Genomic DNA, 25,862 nt, shown 5'->3' with positions numbered 1-25,862 from the left:
TTGGTAGACAATCTTTAAATATGGCTTCCTCTGAGTGTTACTGGTTGTACAAAGGATATAATATGTCTGAGTAAATTGAGAATGTTTTGGAGCAAATAGCTGCATATGACATTTCTGGCGATAGAATTGGAATTACAAGTGATGCAGTAACTGTGAAAGGATTCAGAAATATTTCAGAGTTACTTAAAAGCATTAACAATAATCTCACTTTAGAAGTACCTTGATCAACTACAGATATTCCTTGCAGATTGGTATTCAATAAAGTTATATACAGAAAGAGATTAAAGATGTTCTTGAAGTTCCTCAAAATTTCACTTAATTCTAACCACTAGTTTTTTATATTAGAGATTAAATATAACCTTCAAAAAATGAAATATGAGAAAATGACCACTTGAAAGACAGAAAACACTTCTAAAGCATGACCATAACTAAGAAAACAATATATTTGCATTCTGTGTAGGATTTGTGGTGTACGTACTTGTTTTCTTCTTTGATGAACGGGACCAGTTGTTGAACTGGATGTTGTTGTATGAATATTTCCTCCTTAATTCCTGCAGGAGACTGTAAGTAATAAATAGGCATAGTAAATTAAGGAAAAAGAGTAAAGAGAAGCAGAAGAAAACATGTATAGAAGAAACTGCTGAAAAAATAAATTTCATGTGGGAACAATTAAGGCATAAATTTATCATTCAATGTAAAAATCAAAGGAACAGGACAGACTAAATTCTAACTGAAATGCCATTTAGGAGTATGATCAAATAAGTGACAGCATATCCTAATACAGACATTGACTCCAATCATGCTCAGTAGTAGCAGATGTAGAGTTGAAATTAAGAATGGTTAAACCAAAAGAGGTTTCTAACACAATGGTCACTACCAAACTACAAGATACTAGGAGAGAATCAACTGAAGAAGAGTTGAACAGCAAAGTCAGGAATGGCTTATTAACAAATGTTGATAACAAACAAAATAACTGGGAAAAACTGATGAACACACTTTATGGTGTCTGTAGAAAATCATCTACGGACAACAGAGGTACATAAGAGGAAGAAATGGATGACCGATGAGATAGCAAAGCTTATGAAACAAAGGAGACTAACAAAATGCTATGTACAAAATTATTGGCAGATTCAAAGAGATATTATAAGAAAAAGCAAAAAACTAAAGAAAATGGCTGGCATAAATATGCTAGGAACTGACCAAGACATGTCAAAAAAAAAATGGTAACTTCAAACTGCAGGACGAGGTTAATGAGATAGATGGATAATGCAAAGAGCCAAAATCAACAACTCTTCATGACAACTCCAACACACACATTCTGGATGAGCAGGTAATCACACACAATTGGAAGATATTAATAAATCAACAGTTCAGGGATTATAGCAGTGAGAGTATGAAATTCAGTACTGTTGATGGCCCAGATATAACATAAGACAAACTACTGCATGCTCTAGCTTTAACTCCTAATAACAAAACAGCAGGATCTGATCAGATCTCAGCTGAAGTTTTTAAACTGAAAATAAATGACAATGATCATCAGATCATCTAGCTCCTCAACACTATATACAGTGCTGGGGGAATTCCATGTGACTGGATACAATCAACACATATCTCCATACCAAATAAGAAACCACACCCAAGAAATGTAAGTCTTACTGTTTTGTAAGTCTAATGAGCCACATGCTGAAGACAATTGTGCTTACATATAAACCAAACAAGGTTCAGAAATGGCTTTGGAAAAGAGAGGCAATGTTCAGTGTCAATGTCCTCTTTTAAAGAGACAAGGAACAATGCAAAGATAAATTTGCATGTTTCATTGACTATGAGAAGGCATTCAGCTGAGTCAAACATGAAAAACTGATTGAGAATTTCCAGCAGAGGCAGTTAGACAAGGTTGCATACTTTCACTGTTTGGATTCAACCTCTATCCCGATCACATATTCAAAGAAGCCTTACACAATACTAAACTAGGTGTGAAAGTAAATTGAGTCATCATTAACAATACCAGATAAGCAGATGACACCAAAATTATATGCCAGTATTGAATTTCTTCAAGGACTGCCCAGTAGACTTCATATCAGTGGATTAAAACAGGGTCCAAACATCAATACCATAACAGCCAAGTTTATGGTACTTAGTGGAAACAAGGACAACGGTGCCTCTATTTCATTAAATAAAGACATTTTTTTACAATAAATCAGTTCACTTACACTGGGAGCACCAAAATGGACAATCCAGACCCTGAGAAGGAGATCAGATGGCGGATACGATTACTTGATGATCTTTCAAAAGCAACGTCATTCTTTTGAGATAAAAATCTGAACCTCAAAAACAGGCAAAAGCTATTCAAGTGCTACAATTGGTCAATATGGCTAGCGCTCACCCGGCATGAGCCTATGTGTCTTCACATAAGATTTCTTGTCGTTTATGAACGTAATAAGTATATACACATGCTCACGTATACAACATGAAATAGGAACAACACACAGAGCATTAAACATGTGAACACTGAACCAAACTGAAAGTTTTAAGTGGACCACTCTGTATATCCTCTTTCGCTGTTAACATATTCAGGCTGGTTCGTGTGTCTCAAATCTGAGCTTTTGCCAGCAATTATTCAGCCAGCCCCTTTCATGGGGGAGAGAGACCCTTGCAGCAGCCCTTTTACTGATAACAAACCCTGCTGAATTATAGTGTACTCATTCTATTCCGGAGTACTGGGCAGCCTCGTCCGCAATCTCCACTATTCTTAAGTGCATCTCCTCGGACGAAGATACCATTGAGGTCTTCACTATTAAACCTGAGCTGGGACTCTTACCAACAGTGTTGCCAACTTAGCGGATTTTCCGCTAAATTTGGTGGAATTAGAAGACTGTCAGTGGAGAAATATACCATTTAGCAGACAGAGAATTTTTTGGCGGAATTCTAGATTTATTATAGCGGAATTTAGCGTTTTATTCATTTTAATTTTTTAAAAAAATTGTACTCCAGTCTGTATCTAAGCTATTCCGTATTTCTTGTCAGGAGCTAGCAGTCACATGAGGAAAACATGTTATTTTGATTTGATGTTGTGAGATCGTGGTATCCTAAATTTGCAATGTGTGGGGAAAGGTTATTTATCTATTAGTTGACGAATGACGACAGATAATGAAACTGTAAGAGAGTAGCATTTATATTCATGTTATGAACGAAGACCATCTAATAAACGGGCCTGTTCTGTGTGTGGCCCTTGAGGTAGGGGATTCACCTAGTTAGCACCCGGCCTCAAAACGCCTACAAATTTTAGCTCGCCGGCTCGCAAGCAGGGAGTTAATCCCAGTGGAACTCACACATCAGTGAGTACAGACATTATTATTATTATTATTATTATTATTATTATTATTATTATTATTATTATTATTACGTGCGTATGGAGCCAATGGATCACGCAAAGCTCTAACGATTCTGTTTTCAGAGTTGCCAAACAGCTCTCATCCTTTCTCTGTAGATCCTTTTTCGTTCTTCTGTCCACTTTGCTCGAGTCTTCTTTTTCACTTCGTTCTCTGGTTACACTTTCCATCCATCAATTCTTTTCTACAGACGTTTCTGTCCGCGGTGTCATTTGAGTTCATCTGGGCTTTTTCCAGATCCTTCTTCACTTCCACTACCCATGGAATATTTCTTAGCTGTTCTATGTAGGTGAGAACCTTGTGTGTCAGTCTACTTGCCGGCAGTCTGCGGACGTGGCCATAAAATTTCAGACGTCTTTCGCGGATGTCTGCTGCAATGTTGGAAAGCTCTTCTGTCACTCTGCATGACCTCAGTCTATATCCATCTTCTGTTTTTCGGGGGCCGAGAATTTTCCTCAGATTATTATTATTATTGCCCATTATTTGAGATCGGATTTCTTAGCGGAATTTTAGCGGATTTTTAGTATTATAGCAGATCTTGAAAATATAAGTTAGCAACACTGCTTACCAAATACTACACACTACGTCAGGGTATTCTGGGACTCACATAGACAGGGAGTCGACTCCCTGGGCAGGGCTGCCTCTAAAGAGTGTGCCCACTGCTACCTGTTCATCAAAATTCTGTGTATGAAGATATTTACACAGACAACAGTATTAGAAGCATGATATAAAGTTAAGATCGTAGGAACTATACATTCTGCCATGATATCTTTTGCAAGATCTCAGAACCACTCGATTTAAGTATTAAAATTATGTAAGAAAATCTTATACATGTGAAATTTTATATAGGATCTCCAAATCACATGCAATGAAATGAAAGGTCACCTACTGAAACCTGTTCAGCCCTTTTCTCACTATTTCCATTATCAGACAATGGTTTGTCAAATTATGTAAATTACCTCAATTGGGTATTCCTGTATTAAACCTGGCTCTATTAACTCTGATTTGGTTCCTTGTTTCAGAGGTAACATTTCTGATAAATGTTCAACAATTTTCTGTGGACAAGAATTATATCAGGACTGCTCTTCACATACATCTGCAATTCGCCACCAGCATGAACATGATAATTGAGTTAATTTCAGATTAACATTATTATACAGGAAAAATTTGTACAAGTACAGGATCTTTAAAACCAAAGGGTGCTGTTCAGAAGGTAAACATATTATTTGAATGCTCAGGTATACCTTGAAATTTAGAGTAATTATGTAACACATAAAGTTACTTAAAAGATAACCCTAACATCAGAACAAATTACAAAAGTAGTGATAATTGTTCCATTCATTTAAATAAAATAATTCTTAAAGATTCAAGCCATCAACCCTTCCTTTACATCAGCAAGTACAGCTCAGCATGAAAGATATCTCTTTTACCTCACCTCAACAGAACTAGAATCTACTCCCATAGACAGCCTATGTGTCACCACAGAGACACAATAATGAATTTAAGAGAGAGTTTGTATCCCACTATTTTCCTTTTCTGGCCAGGCAGTGTTAATACACATTAGCAGGCTTTGGATAATTATGCATATTGGGCATGCAATTGCATATTTGGAGCTGTTTTTATTTTAACAGTGGATATTTTGAGGTTTTAATCCTGTTAGGGAATATTTCAAATGTATTTTTTTCTTGCATATAGTCATCAGCTTCTGCAGGACACTATTGGAAAATTAGAGATACTTTTGACTTAACTGAAACGTTAAGCTGTGCTGGTTATATCAGTTAGGCTATATGACAGGTCAGCAGCTTCACACCTGGCCATGGCTTTGTCTACCTGCAATGCAATCATGTGGGTACTGATTCTTCTTGGAATAAGCTTTCAGCAGGGATGTCTTTCCCTCAATTCATAAATAGTTACCTTCCATGCACAATTAGTTCTTGTCAACCTTTCTTTGATTGAGTTGAAGCAGGTTGTGGTTCATAGTATGAAGAGCGTACTATAATGTTTTACCCTTTATATTTTTCTACACAAATGAACTATATTACACATCACTTGTTATGTCCATCTTCACAAAATAATCTCGTAATTGTATGCACTTTTGCCATTGATGTGCCAGTCTTTGCATACGTTCCTGAAGCCTTTCTTTCAGAGTGCTGCATACCCATGCCTTGACAGTCGTGTCCAGTTCTGCATAATCCACAAAACGGCGACCATGCAGAGGTTTCTTCATGTTCTTGAACAGGTGCTAATCACTTGGTGCCAAGTCGGGAGAGTATAGTGGGTTTGGCAGCACTGTGAATCCCATTTGATCAATGGCAGCAGAGGTCTCTCGGCTAGTGTGGGGTCGGGCATTGTCATGTTGCAGAAACACATCTTTAGCCCATTTTTCCGGCTGCTTAGTTTGAATGGCACGACGTAAGTCTTAAGGGTTGCCACATATGCTGCACTATTAATTGTGGCCCCGAATTCCGGTCAGTCAATGAGGATGATGCCCTTTGTATTCCAGAACACTGTCATCATTTGCTTGTGAACTGAGGCACTGATTGACATGTCTTTGGAGATGGACTGCCCTTATGCTTCCACTGCATTGATTGTTGTTTTGTTTGTGGCTCATGGTGATGGAGTCATGTCTCATCACCAGTCACAAGCCTAGCCATGAAGTTGGCTGGATCTTGATCATGGCAATGCAAAAGTTCCCTGCACACATCCACACACCTCCGCTTTTCGTCTGCAGACATAAGTCTAGGCACCCTTGTGGACAACACCTTCCCCAACTGTAAGTGGCCGCGCACGATCCGCTTCAGGTTGTTTCGGCCAATTCCCGTAGTTGCCTCCATTTCCATAAATGTGATGCATTTGTTTCCTTGGATGGCTTATTCGACCCTGGCAATGTTGGCTGGTGTTGACACTGTCATATTCCATCCAGAACTGGTTCCCTTATCCACGGATGTGCGCCCTGTTTTCCGACATTCCACCCTGTTGTAAACTGTTTTCCGTTATAACACATGTTCTCCACAGACTGCCACAAAGCGCCGATGAATTTCTGCCATGGCCACGCCTTCTTTCCATAGGAACGAAATCATATAGTGCTGTCCCTGACGGTTGCTTTCCATGTTGTCTGCTCCTATTCTGACAGTGTTGTTATGAAATGGCTATGACAACTGCATTCGTTGGCACCTGTGCATGCACTGCTACCAAACAGTGGAACAAAACACTAGTTATACGTCACCTCCTTGAAAAGAGATATGTGAATCATACTCGGACGTACAATAAATCATGTGTAAAACACTATAGTACACCCCTTGTACATTAAATAGCTGTATTCTTGCATAAGGAGAAGAAAACTGTTAGTGAAGTATTCAAAGTGTATGTATGAGAGTTTCAAGACTTTTCAATTGGCGGAAGTGTTCTGAAAGAGATAAACTCGAAACAAACACACAAGCCTCTTGTAACCACTGCTTTAGTTAAACCTGGAGCAACATGAAGTAAATTCAATGAAGATCAGTGTAAAGCATGTGTCACAGCAAAGGAAGCCCAGACTGCCTCAGTGACTTGATGAAGTCCATGTGCTACGCATGCGACGAGTATCAACTTGGGATATAACATCCTATTACCTCCCATGGCTTTACATGTGTAGGGTGCTGAATCAGTGCAGACCATGAGAACATGATTGTAAAGAATGCCGGATGATCAGAAACATGGCTAAGCTAAACAATAAGATCTTAGTTCACTTTCTGCAGGGGTATACAAACAACCTGTCCCAGATAAATCAACAATTAGGAAGAATAAAAAATGTAGGATTTATAAAGTAATTTCAGGTAATCTAAGGGAAAAAGCTGATGGAAAATATATTTGGGTCTCAATAGACAAAACAACGGATGTGGATCAAATGTATATAACTAACTTCGTATTTGCAATTTTAGGAGAGAAAGAAGATACGAGACAAATTAGGTCTACGTCTACTAGATATGGCTGTGTTACCCAAGACAAATCACTCTATATTGCTGCATTTTTCAAAGATCCTCTTTCATGTTTCTGGTCATCAGGCACTCTTTACAATCATGTTCTCATGGCCTGCACTGATTCTGCATCCTACACATGTGAAGCCATAGGAGGTAATAGGATGTTATATTCCAAGTTGATACACGTCACATGCATAGCACATGGACTTCATCAAGTCACTGAGGCAGTCCGGGCTTCCTTTCCTGAAGTAAACACATTGACCTCCACAGTAAAAAGTGTGTTCCTGAAGGCTCCAATGCAGTTAATGATGTGCTGCTCCCTCCTTTACCTCTTCATACAAGATGGGGAATATGGCTCGAAGTTGCTGTTTATTATGCCAATTACTTTGGGGTAGTACTAAAGGTATGTATAGACCTTGATTCTGAAGAAGCTGCTTCTATTATGGAAGTTTGGGAAGATTTGAGCAAAGATGGCGTTTATGAGCAACTTACATTTATTCATTCCAGTCTGCACTGCATACCATCAGACATCAAGAAATTGCAAGATAAAGGACTGCCTTTACACAGTAGTATTAGAAATTTTGAAGACGTCAAAGAATCTGTAGTGGACCAAACTAATCAAGTTTCCTTGGAAAAATAGCAAAGTGCAGTGCTAAAATACCCCAGTCTCCTCAAACTTAAAATCATTACTGGTGCCAGCTAAGGCAAAGGCAAACTTGACAGTGCATTGATACTAGAAATCTCTGATTTCGTCAAGTTGGAGTATGCTCCAGTTCTGGCATGTGATGTGGAGAGGGCGTTTTTGGAGTACAAAGACATTTTAAGTGACAATAGGCACAAAACTGCATTTGAGAACCTACTACATCACACAGTAATTAAGTGTAATCAAGACATTTGAATTTCATTAAAAAACTGAAGCATTTTATTGTGGTCAATTTTGCAATTCTTTTCCATTTTGGCAATGTTTAAAGAGTAACATTCATTTCTTATAATTAGGGCCCAGATTCATATGCACTACAAATTCCAAATATATGCATACACATATGTACTAAAAATGTTGAAAATATGCACACAAAAAATGCACTAGAAATGAAATAAAATACACTTATGAAACGCATTATTTAATTTTAACTCAGTGTTAAATTGACAAACATGTTTCATTCTTTGAAAAATTATGCATGACAGTATGTTTTCAACAGTTTTTCAATGTTCTCAGGGATAAATGACTTTCTGTTGTCGGACATAATTAATTTATATGCTGAAAATGATCGTTCTATGTCGACGGACGTAACTGGGCAAAACTTGTATACTGGCACTGACTGCTCAGAACTTTCTTATGGCAAAGACTGCCTGATTCCACTAATGTAGTTGCTTATGGATTGAATCTATTTCAGTCCTGTGCTTGTGTCCAACTCCGCACTGAGTTTCCTTTCTTAACTTTTTCTCCAGTGTCACATGGATACCATTTAAATAACTGATGGTGTTTTGAGTTAACAGGAGGGATCTGTGTAGGAGTGCACAACGAGTTTCTAGGCCCTTAATCACCTTCAGAATTGACGAATAATTCACATGGATGAAACTGACATATTTATATACAGTTTCAGATTGAAATGCGCACTTTGCTTCATGAACACACGCAATATATCATCAATACCTTTAACTAGATCTTTCGCTTGATTAAAGTTCTCCTGGTAGAACGATACTATGGATAACCAAGTTCCCCATTCTGTGAGAACAGGTTCCGGTGGAAGAGAAACCTGAGAGAGATGAGTGTTGTACAACTGTACACGAGCCAACACGAGCCGGCGCTCTTAGCAACAGTCATTTCCCACTTGAAATTACTTTGTTGACAGATAGAAAGAGGGTACGTACTTCTTCTGCAATACAATGCAATCCATGTGACATGTGACATGGATGATATTTGGAGAAATACTTGAAGAGGCTGACCAGCTTTCAACATATACAAAGCTTCATCTGTGACTAAAAGGCGCACTTTGTAACAATCACTCTCCGATTCACTAGGCCACAGAAGTCACAGGGAATCATAAACAAATCTTGCAACTGTAGCGTGGTTGGCTTTTTCTAACACTTTGTACGAAAGTAAATGAGGTTTGCTGGGTTCTTGCGGACATTATTTACCCACTGTGAAGTTTGCAATGCATTAACCACACAAACTGGTTGTTTCATCCACCAATATCCTCCTACATCATGATCGTATCTATTCACCAACAGAAGCATGCAGTAAAAGTAGAAAAATAGTTCTTCCTAAGGGTAGGTTCATCTGGTATGCTTTGATTTCAAGAAACGAGCGCAGAAGTGGATTATTCAATTTATGTAGAAGAGTGTTACTGCATACAATTGCTTTAAAAATATCAACGGAAAATGTACTAAATTCACACAGTGTTTTTACATTGGTTGAAAGTAGCTGTTGCACATTCTTACTCTGTTCTTTTAATCTGAAATGTGTTGTTTTCGCATGCTGTCCAATTTGAGATTTTTATTGCATTTTACACTCTTGTCACACACTTGACGATACACTACATCACTGTAACTTGTATGGTCACTATTGCCTGATATCCACTGTTTAATTAGAAAAGACCGAGAGCTCTTATCTTTAGACAATTTTACAGTTTATTCTGGCAAAACACTCCAATAGACGAACAGCAAGTTAACAGAGGTACACACTTGTTTGAGCAAATCTTGGGAGGCTACTGTGAGGAGAAAGCAGTGTCAAAAAGAAGGAAATAGCTGTTGTGAAATAGGTCATTACCCATATACCTGCCAAGGGATGTACAACATATAGAGTTCATTAGATATTTCATTTCATTCAGAAATCTTAATCGATCATACATAAGAGAAAAATATATCTGTATATGCACTAACGTGCAAAATATACACAAACATTCAAAATATGCATTTGGATATGCACATATGCATTTTTAAAATATCCAGGCTCTACTTATAATATCATCCACTAATTTATATCAGAATAGCTGATGTACCCCTGCTTCGCTGTGGGATTTTCAGAAAGACTGACTTTGTGGATTTCCTAACTGAAGTCAACATACGTCATTACAAAAATGTCAGTAGGAAAGTAGTGATTAAAAGCAATGTCATACCTGCCAACTTTCAAAAAGAGAAATCCGGAAGATCCTTGAGTGGAAATTTTTTTAACAACACGCGCATGCGTAACAGTCTTGAGACATAATGGAAAAGGAGATTATAAACAATACTAATACAAGTCAAATACAATAGAACCTTGAAGCATCGTTCATAGAACTGTCGTTTTCCTCTATTCATCATTCAGTCCAAAAAATATTCCATTAAACCAATGTTAAATTTCCCTGCATCTATCTTTTCTCAAACTATTGTTTTATCACATCAATCACCAAAAATGATTGTCCTCGGTCACAATTTCCCGCATTGATCGATCATACATAAGAAAAATATATGCAAAAGTTTTTTCAATTTAGAGGACTGCTGAATACTCTTAGCATATAATAGCAGCAACCTGTTGCGGGAATGTACGAGCGATTCAGAGTTGGTAGTCTCGAACAAGGATCTTGTAGGCTGGAGTGCTGCACGCAGGTCATTCACGTGCAACCTCACTACGAGCCTCCTGGTGCCAACGCTTCTCCTCAGCCCACTAACTGACCCCTAGAAGTATTCCTGTTTACAAGAATTAAAATGTAGAGAGTGTAAAACTTGAATTTGTCACCATTTTTGTCTGTGATCATTGTGATATATGTTTTTAGATCTTTATGACTTAATTTTTGCACTGCTTTGCTAATTGGCTGATGATGACACTTCAAATGTGTTGAAACTGGTCCCAAATGAACAGGTTGTAACTTCTATTTGGTTCAACTTAATAACAGAATATTGAAAGATGGATCCTTCCTTCTATTTAATATTGTATATACCATTTTCTGTGTTGGTATAGGCTAGCTAGTGCTGCCAACTTCGTTGAAAAGAAGGGAAAATTGCGCAGTGCACCAGATATGTTTCAGTCACACGGTGATTAATCGCGTCATACCTTGTGGAGTGTGTGGAATTCTGGATGTCTGTTGACCGCTTTGTTGCCCTCTGCCCAACAGTCTTGAAAAGCTGGACCTAACCAAGCCAGACCAATAATCCTTTCCCATACTCTAGTCTTGTAACTAGTTCCTAAGTTGGCAGCATCACACAAGCCGCTGTGACATTGTTCGAAATACACCGCGTTGAATTTCTAACCTCTGTGACATCGTCTGAGCTGAGCTGCGAGAGACACGCCATGTTGAGTATCTAACCTGTCATTTGCAAAGGGTCATTAGAATCTTTTCCTAAATACAGACTATCACCGTAATATCCACGTATATCCTTTAATTTACAATAAGAGAACTGAACTTAACGTTTTTCAATTATTACAAAATGTGTAAAGAAATGTGAAACGAAATGGCATAAAAGTCACGCTTTTTATTTTCATCTCGTAGGCCTATATCATGGTTGCAATATTTTGATACCGGTATGTATAGTATGTATGAGCTAAATGGTTAGCATGTGTTGGCCTTTGGTTCAAGGGGTCTCGACTGGGTCGAGGATTTAAACTTTCCTTGGTTAATTCCAATGGTTCAGGGGCTGTCTGTTTGCTTAATTAAATATTAGAATTCATCTTAGGTAAGGCCACATTTTTATATGCGCGTAGATCACCTATAACGCAACAACTCAAAAGATCTGCACCTGGCTCTGGAGGCCACGCGCCATTATTGTTGTTGTTTTTATAATAATAATAATAATAATAATAATAATAATAATAATAATAATAATAATAATAATAATAATAATAATAATAATAATAATAATATTTACATAATGAAAAATGTCTCAATACAGTACCCGTATTTTATTATTTTGCTTTTCCCCTGTTTTTTATGTTGCCTGCAATTATAGTTTTCCCACATCTGTCGTCATTTCCCCCCTACCCCATGAAAAATGATGCATCAAGGTTTTATTGCACATGTTATGATCACCCCTGAAATTAAATACTTACACAAAGTTACATCCTGATGAGCGCTGATCTGTTTTCACTTAACACTAGGAACACTTTCCGTGATCGAATAAAACAAGGAAATTAGGCCAAATATGCCTCCCGAAAGACTGATAATATCGTTTCTTAGTTCCTTACAAACATTACTAAATCAATTAAAAACTTTGTCACACATTTCCATGAATTTCAGAACTACTGCCAATGTTACACACGCACACAAACAAAGCCTAACTGCTACGAAGTGGGACACAGTTACTAAAGTAGTTTTATATAAATTCATAGCCTGCTACTCTTCACAAATTTCGATTCTTCAAAATAGCAGCCCGCTACTTGTTAGGGAACATATCAGTGAATGAAGTAGCAGTTGAGATAGAACAGGTTATAAAAGCATGGTGATAATCGATAATGTGATTATCGATACATTTGCAGGTTGAATTTCAAACACTGCATCTCGTATTGCCAGTTACTATCGAAAGTCAAACAAATCTGATTTGACTGCAGAAAGCGAAACTAAGCGCGAATATTCAAAATTCGTATAATAACAGTGTTTATCCGTACAACCGCAAAGCACACTCAAAATCCGTACATTTAATGGAAAAACTGGAATACTTGGCAGGTATGCAAAGTTATCATACAAAATACTTCATCAAATGAAGAACCGCACATTTTCTCACCTTTAACGAACAGTACTATGGTGCCAATCTAACAGTCCAAAGTTCCAGATCTGGAATGACCAGACCGCAGACAGCCGTGAACACTGCTTTGTCTTTATTCTGTTAAATATACACTCCGCTCATTCCGATCAGTGCCTCAGAGTATGGATTAAATAGCTTGAAAGCTTTGAAGAACCAGTGTGTGACGTACCAGTAGTATCAGAAAATGTATGAACAGGAGGAATGGCATGCAATAGAAGAAATTTATCTAACTCCCAGTTACTTGTGGCCAATATTCGGGCAGGCTGTTACACTTGGTATGTTCAGGCGAGTTGGCCATGTGGTTAGGGGCACGCAGCTGTGAGCTTGCATCTGGGAAAGAGTGGATTCGAACTCCACTGTCGGCAGCCCTGAAGATGGTATTCCGTGGCTTTCCATTTACACACCAGGCATATGCTTTGGTTGTACCTAAATTAAGGCCAAGGCCGCTTCCTTCACAATCCTAGACCCTTCCTATTTCACTGTCATCGTAAGACCTATCTGTGTTGGTGCGACATATGGCAAATTAAGAAAAATACTCAGTATCCAGCAGTAATCCTATCTATCGGAGACGACTAGAAACAGAAGACACAAAGCACATCACAACAAACAATGGTCATCATCATCATCATCATTTCCCTTTATCCAACTGCAGCCAGCTAGGGGCAAATATGGTTCCTCTCCAATTTCTTCGGTCTTTCCACCACTGGTCCTCCAACACTGTGTCCCAGTTCAGGTTTCATTCTCTAATACTGCATTGGATTTTTCCTTCCATCTCAATCGTGGTCGTCCATGGCCTCTCCTGCCTTGCATTTGCTTTTCCATCACCTTTTTTTTTTTTGGCTTTCTTTCGTGACTTATTTGCTTTAAGTGTCCAAAACATCTTAGTCGGCTCTTCTCTATTCCATAATTGATTTTTTCCACTCTAATTTCTTCCCGAATTTTCTTATTCCTCACTTTGTCTTTTCCACTCTTCTGTATCGTACTCCTCAAGAACTTCATTTTGGCTGCCTGTAATCGACTCTCATCCCTCTTTGTCATTTTCCAAGTTTCTGCTCCGTAAGTTGTTATGGGTACATAATACACCTTTTACATATTTTCCTTTGCTTTCATAGGCAAATCTTTGTCCCATAACATGTTTTTTACAGTATGATAGAAACAGCTCTCAGCTTGAATCCTCTTACTTATCTCAGTATCCAGTCGAGCATTCTCCACTAATTCACTCCCCAGGTATTTGAACATCTCCACTACTTCCAGGGGCTTGCCTGCACATCTAATCTGACCTTTCCCTTCTTTCTCCCCTCTAGTCATAACAAGAGTTTTTCTCTTCTCTACACTTATTTTCAATCCACATTCTTCGATCTTCCTACTCACCACATCCAACTCTTCTTAAACCTTCTTGTCCACTTCTTCCCAAATCGCAATATCATCTGCAAATAACATGATGTTCACTTATCTTCCTCCATATATTGCTTTTGCTGTTCTCATGATGTTGTCCATCACTATTGTAAACAGGATTGGCGATAGAACACTTCCCTGTCTCAGCCTGCTAGTTATTTTGAACCAATTTGTCCTGCTATGTTGTGTTTGCATGCAACTACAATATTCCTTGTACATTGCCATGATCAGTTTCATTAAACCCTGTGCAATTCCTTTTTGCAGCAGACTGTCCCAAACTCTAGTCCTAGGGACACTGTCCTATTCCTTTTCAATATCAATGAATGTCATCACCATATCATTCCCGTACTCCTACTGCTTTTGCATTAGTTCACATAAAGAAAATGGGCTCTATTGTTGACCTTCCACTTCTGAAAGCAAGCTCATTTTTCTATGTCTGATTCCCAACCCTCAACCTAATCCTACTTTCCAGTATCCTTTCCATTATCTTAGCAACATGGGATATTAGAGTAATTCCCCTGTAGTTCTTCAATACTTTCTTATTACCTTTCTTGAAAATTGGGATGATTATTCCTTTTTGAAAATCCTCAGAGACCTCCTTATTCTCCCAGACAATCCTGAGAACTTGATATGTCCACTGTAGACCTACAGCTCCATCTGCCTTCATCATCTACACTGAAATATCATCTATTCGAGCAGTTTTTCCATTCTTCACCTTTCTTACTGCCATTTCAATTTTGTTCATTCTAATTTCTTTATCCATTTCTTCATCAACTAATTGCCTTTCCTGGTCATCCATTGAATGATTGTCATCAGTTCTTATGTTCAGCAACTTCTGAAAATAATCTCCCCATCTATTTCTTATTTCTTCTGGCTTTGTTAATATTATGCCACCTTCATCCTTCACAAATCTGGTGTTTACTTGATCTCTTTCTTTGTTTCTTAAGATACCATACAGTAATTTCTTGCTACCCTGTATATCATTACTCAATTTCTGTGTGAATAATCCTATTTCCTTCCTCCACTATTTTTTTTTGTGGTCAAATTCTTTGCCTTCACATATTTTCTTCTACTTTCTTCAGTCTTAGATGTTTTCCATGCCATTTTCTTTTCCTTCACTTTAATCTTTACCCTATCATTCCACCAGTATGTCTCTTTGTCCTTCACATTTCCTGATGTTCTACCAAATACCTTTTCTGCACAACCAACCAGTGGTTCCCTAAATCTTTTCCATTCATCTTCAACATTCCCCATTTTCATCCTGGGTATTATTTCCCTTTGAAATTCTTCTTGTATGCTTTTCTCCTTCAACACCCATACTTTAATTCTTTTCTCTCTTCTTATTGGAGTTTTTTCAAGCTTTCCCACTTTCAATTTTCCTATCAAAACTCTATGATCTCCACCAAAGGCTTCTTCAGGCATGGCTATAACACCTAAAAGGTTCCTCTTGTGTTATTTCTCTATGATTATATAATCAATCACGGTCTTTGTTTGTCTGTCTCCCCAACCATACCTTGTAATCTTCTGACTGTTCTTCCTAAACCAGGTGTTTCCACAATAATTTGATTCCCCATGCAAAAATCCACCAACAACTCGACTTCTGGATTTACCTTTCCATATCCAAGGGCCCCACATCTTCCTTTCCTTGTCTTTCCATTCCAACTTGTGCATTTAGATAGGCCTATCCCATCAATAGCACTTCCTTATCTTCTATCTGTCTCTCCACTTCCTCTAAAATGTCCTCTAGATGTTCATCTATGCAACCCATTTGTGGAGCATACAACTGAAATAGATCTTTCATGCCATTTTCAAACAGGAGTCTCATCACCATCATATCGCTGTTGCAATCTTGATGTAGTTTGGAGCAGGTTACCCATTTCTCACAGTTCCCCCAGCACTCAAAAGCTGTATATCACATTTAGCAGGGGACGCCCTAAAATTTTCTGAGGCACCATATCCGTTTTGTCCATACAGTCTATTGTTATGATGGGCTCGCCACACCTGAAGCCATTTTATACCTACTCCCAGGTTCAAAATTAGGCCGCCCCTAACATGGAGATAGATGCCTTTCGTAGCTGACCCTCTGGAGTACAGACGCTACAGGTTTGCCTCTTCTGCCATCTCCATAGTAAAGAAGTCCACCTTCTCCACTGTACATGCCGTTGAGGTCTTCACTTGTAACCTTGAACTGGGACCCATTCCAGATGTCCTACACCAGGTCAGTGTGCAATGGTCAATGTAATGTTATTGTTGATCAATTTTATTAGCTTTCTATATTGTAGGATTTCACATTTCTTTTTCTTTTGACTCTGCAGTATTAGAGCATCTTATAAAATTATTTATAGCGTAGACTGTAGTTCCTCATTCTCCGACTTTACATACCAATTTTAATTAAATTCTGTTTACCCATTTTCTCATAACTCAGCACTGATATGGTCTTAGTAACAAAAATGAAAATTAACAAAAATCCAAATTAACACATTCACGCCCGTATCGGAGTTATTGCCTATAGCGCGTGACCATGCTGTGGACCGTATCCGAGTTAGCCCTGATAAGTGCAACCTTGAACTGGAGCCGTTCCTAGGCAGCTGGGGTCTATTTCAGTCACAAATATGTGCAAGAGAGATGAAGCTAATACCCTTCTGAATGCTTCTACTCACCAGAAACCACATGGCCACGGCGATTTTCCCTCCTAATGCACTTTCTTTTTTGTTTCGGAAGGTAGCCTAGCACTGGCCCAACTTGCTGCATAGTTGATTTGTGATTGCACAAGCGTGTGTATAATCACGTTCTGAAGTGTAACCATGGTGTGTAGGAACAATATAAATGATGCAAGTAGTGTGAATTTACAAAGCACAGTTTTCAGCTGCTTGAAAGTTACCTTGGCCAGGGGTATACAGTCAATACGGACAATTATTACAATAGCATTGGACTCGTGAAACAATTACAGGAACAGAACACTGCCGTATGTGGAACAAAACGGTCAAATAGGGGTGTACTAAAAGATCTAAAGGAACACCAGGCAATACTCAAATGGGGGGAGGGGGGAAGTGAACCCGATATACAAGTACAGTCACCTTTCTCCGACATCACAGCTCCAAGTCAACGTCCTGCGATTTTTCCGCCAAAAACGGCACTGGCCAAGGATCCACCATTAGGTTAGATGGGAAGAGAAAAGAGCATATTCTCTTGAAGTTTCCACCAACAAATAGTCACGTTCCCCTCAGAATGGTGCAAAGTGTGCTTCAAAAAATAAAATTATTAGTGAAACACGCTATTTTTGTGGAAAGTGTGACATTACCTACCACACCCTACAAAGGTACTAGAGGACTTCATGAAGTTATGTGGGAAATTTAGTTTCCATATCTTGTTTGGTTTAAAACTTATTGTGAAAAGAATTCGTTGTTGTTTGCTCTGCCACTAACAGCTGGGATAGCTGGGCCAGCCCTTTAAATAGCCAGCTCAGATGATGGGCGTGAATGTGTTAATGAATATCTCTGTGATAGTAGCCAGTACAGTAACAATGTCTAAGACATAAATGATCAGAAATTTAATACTGTATAACTTTAGTTATGTAGTATTTAAAAAGTTATGTAATATTTATATTGATATGACCACTAACAACATGAAATTTTGAGAATAAAATTTTTGGCCTACCCATAAACTACCACTTTTCTCAGTGTGAATACAATTATTTATGGCCTAGATTATAGAAAGTTACTCCCCAACTTCGCCTACCGAATGTTGTTAAGATGTGACCATTAATAACATAAATATTTGAGAATTAAATTATAGGCCTTCCCCTAAACTACCATTTCACTCAGCATGAATAACATTATTTATAGTCTAGACTTACTCCCCGACTTCGCGTACCGATTTTTTAAAATTCTATTCATCTGTTTTCTTGTGATGGGTGTACATACATACATACAGACAGACAGACAAAAATTACGGTTATTAAAAAGCGCATTTCCTTGTTACTGTGGACATGACTGATACAGAAATACCATCCTTTTCATAATTCTGAGCCATGTACAGAGAAAACTCTTATTTTATATATATCGATATATGTTTGTTTTCATGCATATTTCACAATATTTAGTGCATATTTTTACACTTTTAGTGTATATCTGCAGGCATATTTTAGCATTTTAAAGTGCATAATTATCCAAAGCTTGCACATCAGTTTGTGAAGATCACAAATGATATTACTGAGCTCGATACCTGCAGTCGCTCTAGTGCAGCTAGTATCCAGTATTCGGGAGATAGTGGGTTCGAACGCCACTGTCGGCAGATGGTTTTCAGTGATTTCCCACATTCACACCGGACAAATGCTGGGACTGAATCTTAATTAAGGCAAAAGGAATTGTAGCCTTAATTAAGTGCAGAAAAGCAAGTTCAGGGCTACTAACAGAAGGGTTTAAAACCAGACAGCTATGTGATACAAACTATGTTGTCAACTCACTTGCTCCCAGTGAAATCCATACACCAAACAACCTTAATAGTTAAAAACAGTGACCAAAATCTTCCTACCATAAATTTTCACCAAATGAAAAATTTACATGGTCCACCAACGACAGGCCTTTGCCTAAGAAGCAACTGCTGTTCAGCCTGAGGCCTGCTGAATATGAGATGTTGCTATTTCACACTCCTGCCTGATATAATTTGCTTTTTATACTGCCCCTTATTCATGTCAGATAGCCGTGAAATATTCTCACATAGGCTCAGTTATTCTCAAACTAGCTCTCAGATTTGGGTAATAGAATACAGTAGAAAATTGATAATTCAAAATCAGTTAACACAAAATCCCTATTAATTCGAAGATCTCTCATTCTCCAAAACCCAATGTACCATTTAACATTTTATTTAAATTGTCTAATGTGAAACACAATAAATTGTAAACCAATGAACAATGTTAAGTACCAAACCAAAATTGATAGGATTGCCGTCTAGTACCATGAGCTAACAGCGCCGAGTGTTACTTGGTGCCATCATGTTCACAGGCTTAACGTTTCAAGTGATGGCTGAAAAGAGGATAAATTTATGATGTCAGGTTAACTTGTTATCTATATTACTGAAATTCAGATTTTTACTTAAAAATTGTCCAATTTTTTAAATAGTATTTTACATCGTAATTTAATTTCTAAATTTATCAGCTACACAATACAATAAATCTTCTGGAAATTGAAGCTTTCTGCCCTTTCAATTTGGTGTGATCATAAACTGCTCCAGAGTTGCTAAGTTCAAATGAGAGTAGTTTCTTTATCCCTGCAGTTATTAATATTTACTTAAATATTTGTGTATAGTTATGCAGTTCATAATTATTATATTTTATTTACACTGTAATTTAGTTTGTGGTTACTTATGGCATTATAGTTTAAGGTAAACATGTTCGTATTTGTGGTGCATGATTTAGTATCAATATTCTTCCAAAACACTGAGCGAAAAGGTAAAAGTTAAATGACAAAGGATAAAGAACAAAAACTGAAATAGCTAAAGAATTTGGAAATTCCGTGCCCACACTTTCAATATCCTTGAAAATCCTGAGAGCACAGACACTCAAAAAATTGAGAGTGCAAATACCGCAAGACAAAACGCATTTGAGGAGCTCAAATGTTCCAATTTAGAAGTTTAATTGGTCGATTGGTTTAGACCCGTCCCAGCGAATAATATCCCCAGTGATGGCGAGGTTATCAAGGGGAAGGCAAATGAATAGGCAGTAAAGATGGGATTAGTGTTTCAGTGTTCAAACGGGTGGCTTAAACTTTTTAGCATGTTGAGTGCCAGACCAAACTTCCTAGGAGTACCATCTAGTACCGTGAGCTAACAGCGCCGAGTGTTCTCTTGTGCCATAATGTTCACAGGTTTAACCAATCAAGTGATTGCTGAAACAAGGGTAAATTTATGATACGTTAGGTTAACTTGTCTATATTTGGTCAAATCACTCAACTCCGAATGGAGTCATATTGGTCATAATGAACTGTACTCGAACACGCGCTTCCCATATGGGGTCACACTTAAACAATAGTCAATGTTCCGACGATCAAAGAGGAAACAGTGATATCACTCCATTAACACACAAAGGATGGCAATTGGACAGGACCCATACAAAAGTGTAAACCAGGAATTCCTCATTTCGTCTCATGTGTAGTTCACCCGTGAAGGGTCGCTACTGAAATCTGTTCAGCATTTTCCCCAGTATATCCTTTATCAGACAATGGCTTATCAAGTGATATACGTTACCTCAAATGCATTTCCCTGTGTAGAACCTGTCTCTGTTAACTCTGATTTGATTTCTTGTTTCAGAGATTTCACTTCTGATAAAAGTTCAACATTTTCCTGTGGAAAAAAATATATATATATTAGGCACGAGTTTTGCATACATCTGCAAATATAGTCACCAACAAATGAACATGATAATTCATTATCTGTGAGTAACTGAGTGAATTTCAGACTTTCTTTATTATATAGGGAAAAGTCCTACATGTACAGGATCCTTTAAACCAAAGGGTGCAGTTTGGAAGAAAAGTACCCTACTTGAATGTTCCGGGATATGCATTAATGTGGACTAATCACGTAACACATACAAGCCTTTAAAATATAACTATAAGATCAGAAAATAGTACAGAAATAACGATAATTCCATTGAACTAAAAATAATTCTTTAAAATTCAAACCGTCAATCATTATTTTTTACATCAGTAAGTACAACTCAGCATGAAGGATACCACTTTTATCTCACCTGTTGTATGTTAAGTCACCAGATATAAGACTAGTTGGATCCTAAACAGATCTATATTCAACTGCTATAGACAGCCTGTGTGTCAACAAGAAGACACATTAGGAATTTAAGAGAGAATTCATATCCCATTACTTCCCTTTTCTGGCCAGGCAGTGTTATTATATATTAGTTTGCGAACATCACAAATTTTATTTTACTATTTAATATTGTTATTGGCTTTACATCCCGCTAACTACTTTCATGGTTTACGGAGATGCTGAGGTGCCAGAATTTAGTTCTGCTAGAGATTTTTACATGCCAGTAAATCAACCAACCTGAGGCTGACAAATCTGAGCACCTTCAAAAACCACAGGACTGAGCCAGGATTGAAACTGCCAAGGTGAGGTCAGAAGGCCAGCACCTCAACCGTGTGAGCCACTCAGCCCAGCTAAGCTTTTACTATTTTTTATATCACACCAACATGGACACAACTTATGGCAATGATGGAATACAAAAGGGCTGGGAATGGAAAGAAGCAACTGTAGCCTTAATAAGGTACAGAAGTGGGAAACGACAGGAAAGCAACTTCAAGGCTGCCAACAGAAGGGTTTAGAGCCAGACAGCTATGTGATCCAATCCATGTTACCAACTCACTCGCTCCCAGTGTAATCCATACACCAAACAACCTTAATAGTTAGAAACAGTGACTGAAATCTTACTACCAGAAATTTTAACCAAACGAAAAAATTACATGGTCCAACAATGACAGGCATTTGCCTAAGAAGCAAGCGCTGTTCAGCCCGAGGCCTGCAAAATATGGTATAATTCTATTTGAGCCTCCTGTCCAGTTAACTTTACTTTTCAAATAAGAGCCCCTACCTTTGTGTCAGATAGCCCTGAATTGCTCTCACATAGGCTGAGTGCATTTCCAACCGACTTTCAAATTAGGGTATTACAACACACCAAAACCTCGATAATTCAAAAATCAGTTAATAATAAATGCTGCCTAATGTTATATAAGTTGCTTAATTTGAAATAGAATAATTTTTAATTTGAAGAACAATGTTGTCCACATCACAAAAATTCAAGACACTTAATTGAAAATTGTCTCATTTTCAAAAATAGTATTTTAAAGGGAAATGTATTTTCTAAATTCCTCTGCTTCACAATATAATGTACTTTCTGGAACATGTAGCTTTCTGCACTTTAACTATGTGTCCACAGCGTGCTTCAGAGTTGCTGAGTTCAAGCAAAATTGTACTTTTTTTAGTATTCTTCAGTTATTCCTTTTTTATGTCAGTATTATTGTACAGTTCTTTAGTTCAGAGTTATATTTTATTTATAATGTATTTTAACTTATTGTTACTTATGGTACATTAGTTTAGAGTATACCTGCTTGTTCTTGTGGTGCAACATGGCTTAGCGTCAATATTCTTCCACGACAATGAGTGAGAAGGTACAAGATAACAAAACAAAAACTGAAATAGCTACAGAATTCGGAATTCTGAAGTTTATGCTTTCAATAGTTTTGAAAATTCTGAGAGCACAAATGCTCAAGAAATGCAGGATGCAAATACCGAAAAGACATTCATACTTGACGACCTAAAATACTCCAATTTAGAAGTGGAATCGATCCACTGGTTTCGACATGCTTGAGCAAACCGTATCTGCATTGGTGGTTAAGTTTCTAAGGAGAATGCTAATGAATGGCGCTAAAGATGGGATTCACAAATATAACCTAATCAATACTTTATTTTGTCTTATTACCTTCAGCTCGTCGTATATTCTAATGTTAACGTGACATATAACTAAAACATCACCTAATTCAGTAAAGTGTGTCGCATGATATGAATAAAAGTGTTGTAGTGTCAATTTACAAATTCCTCCTCATGACTTTAAAACAATCCTCGAGTTAAATGACCTGAATTTGAGACTTAAATTCCACTATTCTACACGTGGATAATATATATTGGTAAAAATACAATGTTCTTGGATTTAGAATGTTCACTGCGTACTTGCAGTCCACACTAAAACTTTATAACTGAGTTGATAAAACATTTACGATTACACAGGTAAGTTCATATGATGTTCACGTATTTTCATACTTATGCTACTAGATTAGAATTTATATAACCAATCATACTGTCTACTATTAACATAACTGTGAAGATGAACATTGCTGGGTCCAGTAATAAATGTTATATGACATCAAAATCAAATCAAATCAAAATCTCTTTTTTTGCAAATGAGGTGTCTACCTCGGTGGCAAATGGTACACTAAAATACATTATTATCAAGCACTAACTTTTAAATTAATAAGAGACAAAGAAAATTTTCCTAGAATACAATATTATACAATTCACGCTAATAATTTGTTCTATTAAACACACACATCATCCTTAATAAATTTATATTGTTTACAAAATTCTACTTATAATATCTTACAAACATACTCAACTCTTATACAGTATGTGAAATTACTTATAATAATATACAACTGGTATAAGATTAAAATTAACATTGAATTTATTTACATATTTATATTTTACCCATTTTGGAACCTAAGTAGCATAACGACCTGCTGCGTCTTAACCAGAGCCCCTTTTGCCACCACTTTTCAGAGTTCCTGAAGGGCCTTCACAGCTACCGTAGCAGTCCCAGGGCCCTCGAAGTCTCCACTGTACTTCACCCCTACAGGCAGTCCCCTAATTGGGCTGTCCAAACTCCATAGACCAGGGGATGGTATTAATTTAATCACACACATTTTTTTATTTACAATATCCTGCACTGGTCGAATGCTCTCTAACATTTCATTTATTTTCTCTGTTGTTGTTTATTCTCTTCTTGAATATCTGTACAGATTTTGGAAAAGGATCAAACACTACCCCTGGTAAACTGTTCCACTCCTTCACGCCGTTCCCAATGAATGAAAATTTACCCCAATCGCTTCTGCTAAAATTCCTTCTAATTTTGTACTTGTGGTCAGTTCTACCAATATAATTATTTTCCAACTGAAGCCTCTCACGGATATCTCTCCATGCTTCTTCTCCTGTATAGGCTCTATATAATCCTACTAGCAAGGTACCCGTGCTTCGCTACGGTATTATACTGAAATTTGTAATTGAATGCTTATTGTTTTAGATATATAATCCGCCGAAATTCGCGATCTGACACGTTTTCAGCGAGAATCCACCAATATTCCCGATCTGACTCGTTTTCTATTAGATTACGCCACGTTTCCTCGCATTTTTCAATCTTCCTTTCCAGCAATCGATTTCGTACTTCCCGGGCTAGGCTCAAGTATTCATCCCGGTCAGTTGGGTCCGTAAATCTTTGCCAGACCGTATTTTCCTATAATCATTTTTAATCTGGATAAAATCCTTCAGGAGATCCGGCGTGGTGTCATATTGGGTGCCTTGGCGGCACTGAACCCGCGGTCGGACTGCATTCTTAGTCATTACCCGTCCAGGAGCTGTTTCCAGCGCGGTCCGCACATTTGACGACGGTCCGGAACAATATTATTATTATTATTATTATTATTAATGTTATTCTTCTTCTTATTATTATTATTATTATTACTATTATGTGTTGCTGGGATGAATGATGACAGGGAAAACCGGAGTATCCGGAGAAAAACCTGTCCCGCCTCCGTTTTGTCCAGCACGAATGTCACATGGAGTGACCGGGATTTGAACCACGGAACCCAGCTGTGAGAGGCCGGCGCGCTGCCGCCTGAGCAACGGAGGATCCTTATAAGTACATTAAGAACAGTAAAATCAATTGGTCTCACCTCCTTTTACACCCCACCGCCGTTAGTTTTTACTGCCAACCCCCCCCCCCCCCCCCAAATTAAAAGAACGCGTGTTTCTTTATGTTTAAGGGAGATTCCAAACACCAATGTTCACGTCTATTACATTCAGTTTTGAGATATAAGTATCCCCATAAACATAATTTACTTTTGTCACTTCATTTCAAACTACTCCCCCCCCCCCCTAAGTGAACTTTCCCGCAAAAAATACTTGTTTCTTTAATACTGAAGGATCTTCTAAATACCAATTATCACGACTCTAACTTCTTCACTTTTTGATTTATGTGTCCTCATGAAAGGAATTCAACTCCTTTACACTCCCGCCCCCCAAGATGGTTTCCCCCCAAAACGCGTTTTTCTTCGTTTTTAAAGGAGATCAAAATACGAATTTTCACGTCTGTAACAACTTTAGTTTTTATTAGATGTATATATTCTCATACAATTAAAGTCAATTAATTTTTCAATTCTTTCACCCCCCTCCCCCCACTTCATTGGATTTTCCGAGAATACGTGTTTCTTTACTTTTAAAGCAGATTGCAAATATCAAATTTTACGTCTGTAACATCTTCATTTTTAAGATATCAGTAGCCTAATTAAAAGAATTCAACACCATGTTCAGTCACTTTCATCCCCCCTCCACCCAAGTGGTATTTCCGAAAATTAAAAATACACGTTTCTTTAGGTTAAATAGAGATAAAAATACCATTTTTCACTTCTGTAACATGTTAAGTTTTTTTAGATATACTGTAAAAATTCTCATTTTAAAATTTCACCCTTTTTGGGTTCCCCTTAAATGGAGTTTCCAAAAACAAATCACCTATGTTTCTTTACATTTACAGGAGATTCCAAACACCCACTTTTTACGTCTGTAA

The 25,862-nt window shown here is 37.6% G+C and overlaps 1 protein-coding gene across 1 annotated transcript in view; it reads right to left on the bottom strand.

Moving 5' to 3' along the window:
- Nucleotides 1–411: 411 nt before the first annotated feature.
- The window catches only part of LOC137502868 (uncharacterized), a 38,101-nt gene continuing 12,650 nt past the window's right edge, over nt 412–25,862 (bottom strand). The window contains exons 3-4 of the mRNA XM_068230026.1: nt 20,705–20,800; nt 412–561 (exon numbers count right to left, since the gene is read on the bottom strand). Of these exons, the coding sequence (XP_068086127.1) occupies nt 412–561; nt 20,705–20,800 (246 nt within the window). The remainder of the gene's footprint in view (nt 562–20,704; nt 20,801–25,862) is intronic.

The sequence above is a fragment of the Anabrus simplex genome, chromosome 13 (assembly GCF_040414725.1).
Source record: "Anabrus simplex isolate iqAnaSimp1 chromosome 13, ASM4041472v1, whole genome shotgun sequence".
Lineage (NCBI taxonomy): Eukaryota > Metazoa > Arthropoda > Insecta > Orthoptera > Tettigoniidae > Anabrus > Anabrus simplex.
The sequence above is the reverse complement of the archived record's forward strand: the minus strand, read 5'-3'. Positions and strand labels throughout refer to the sequence as shown.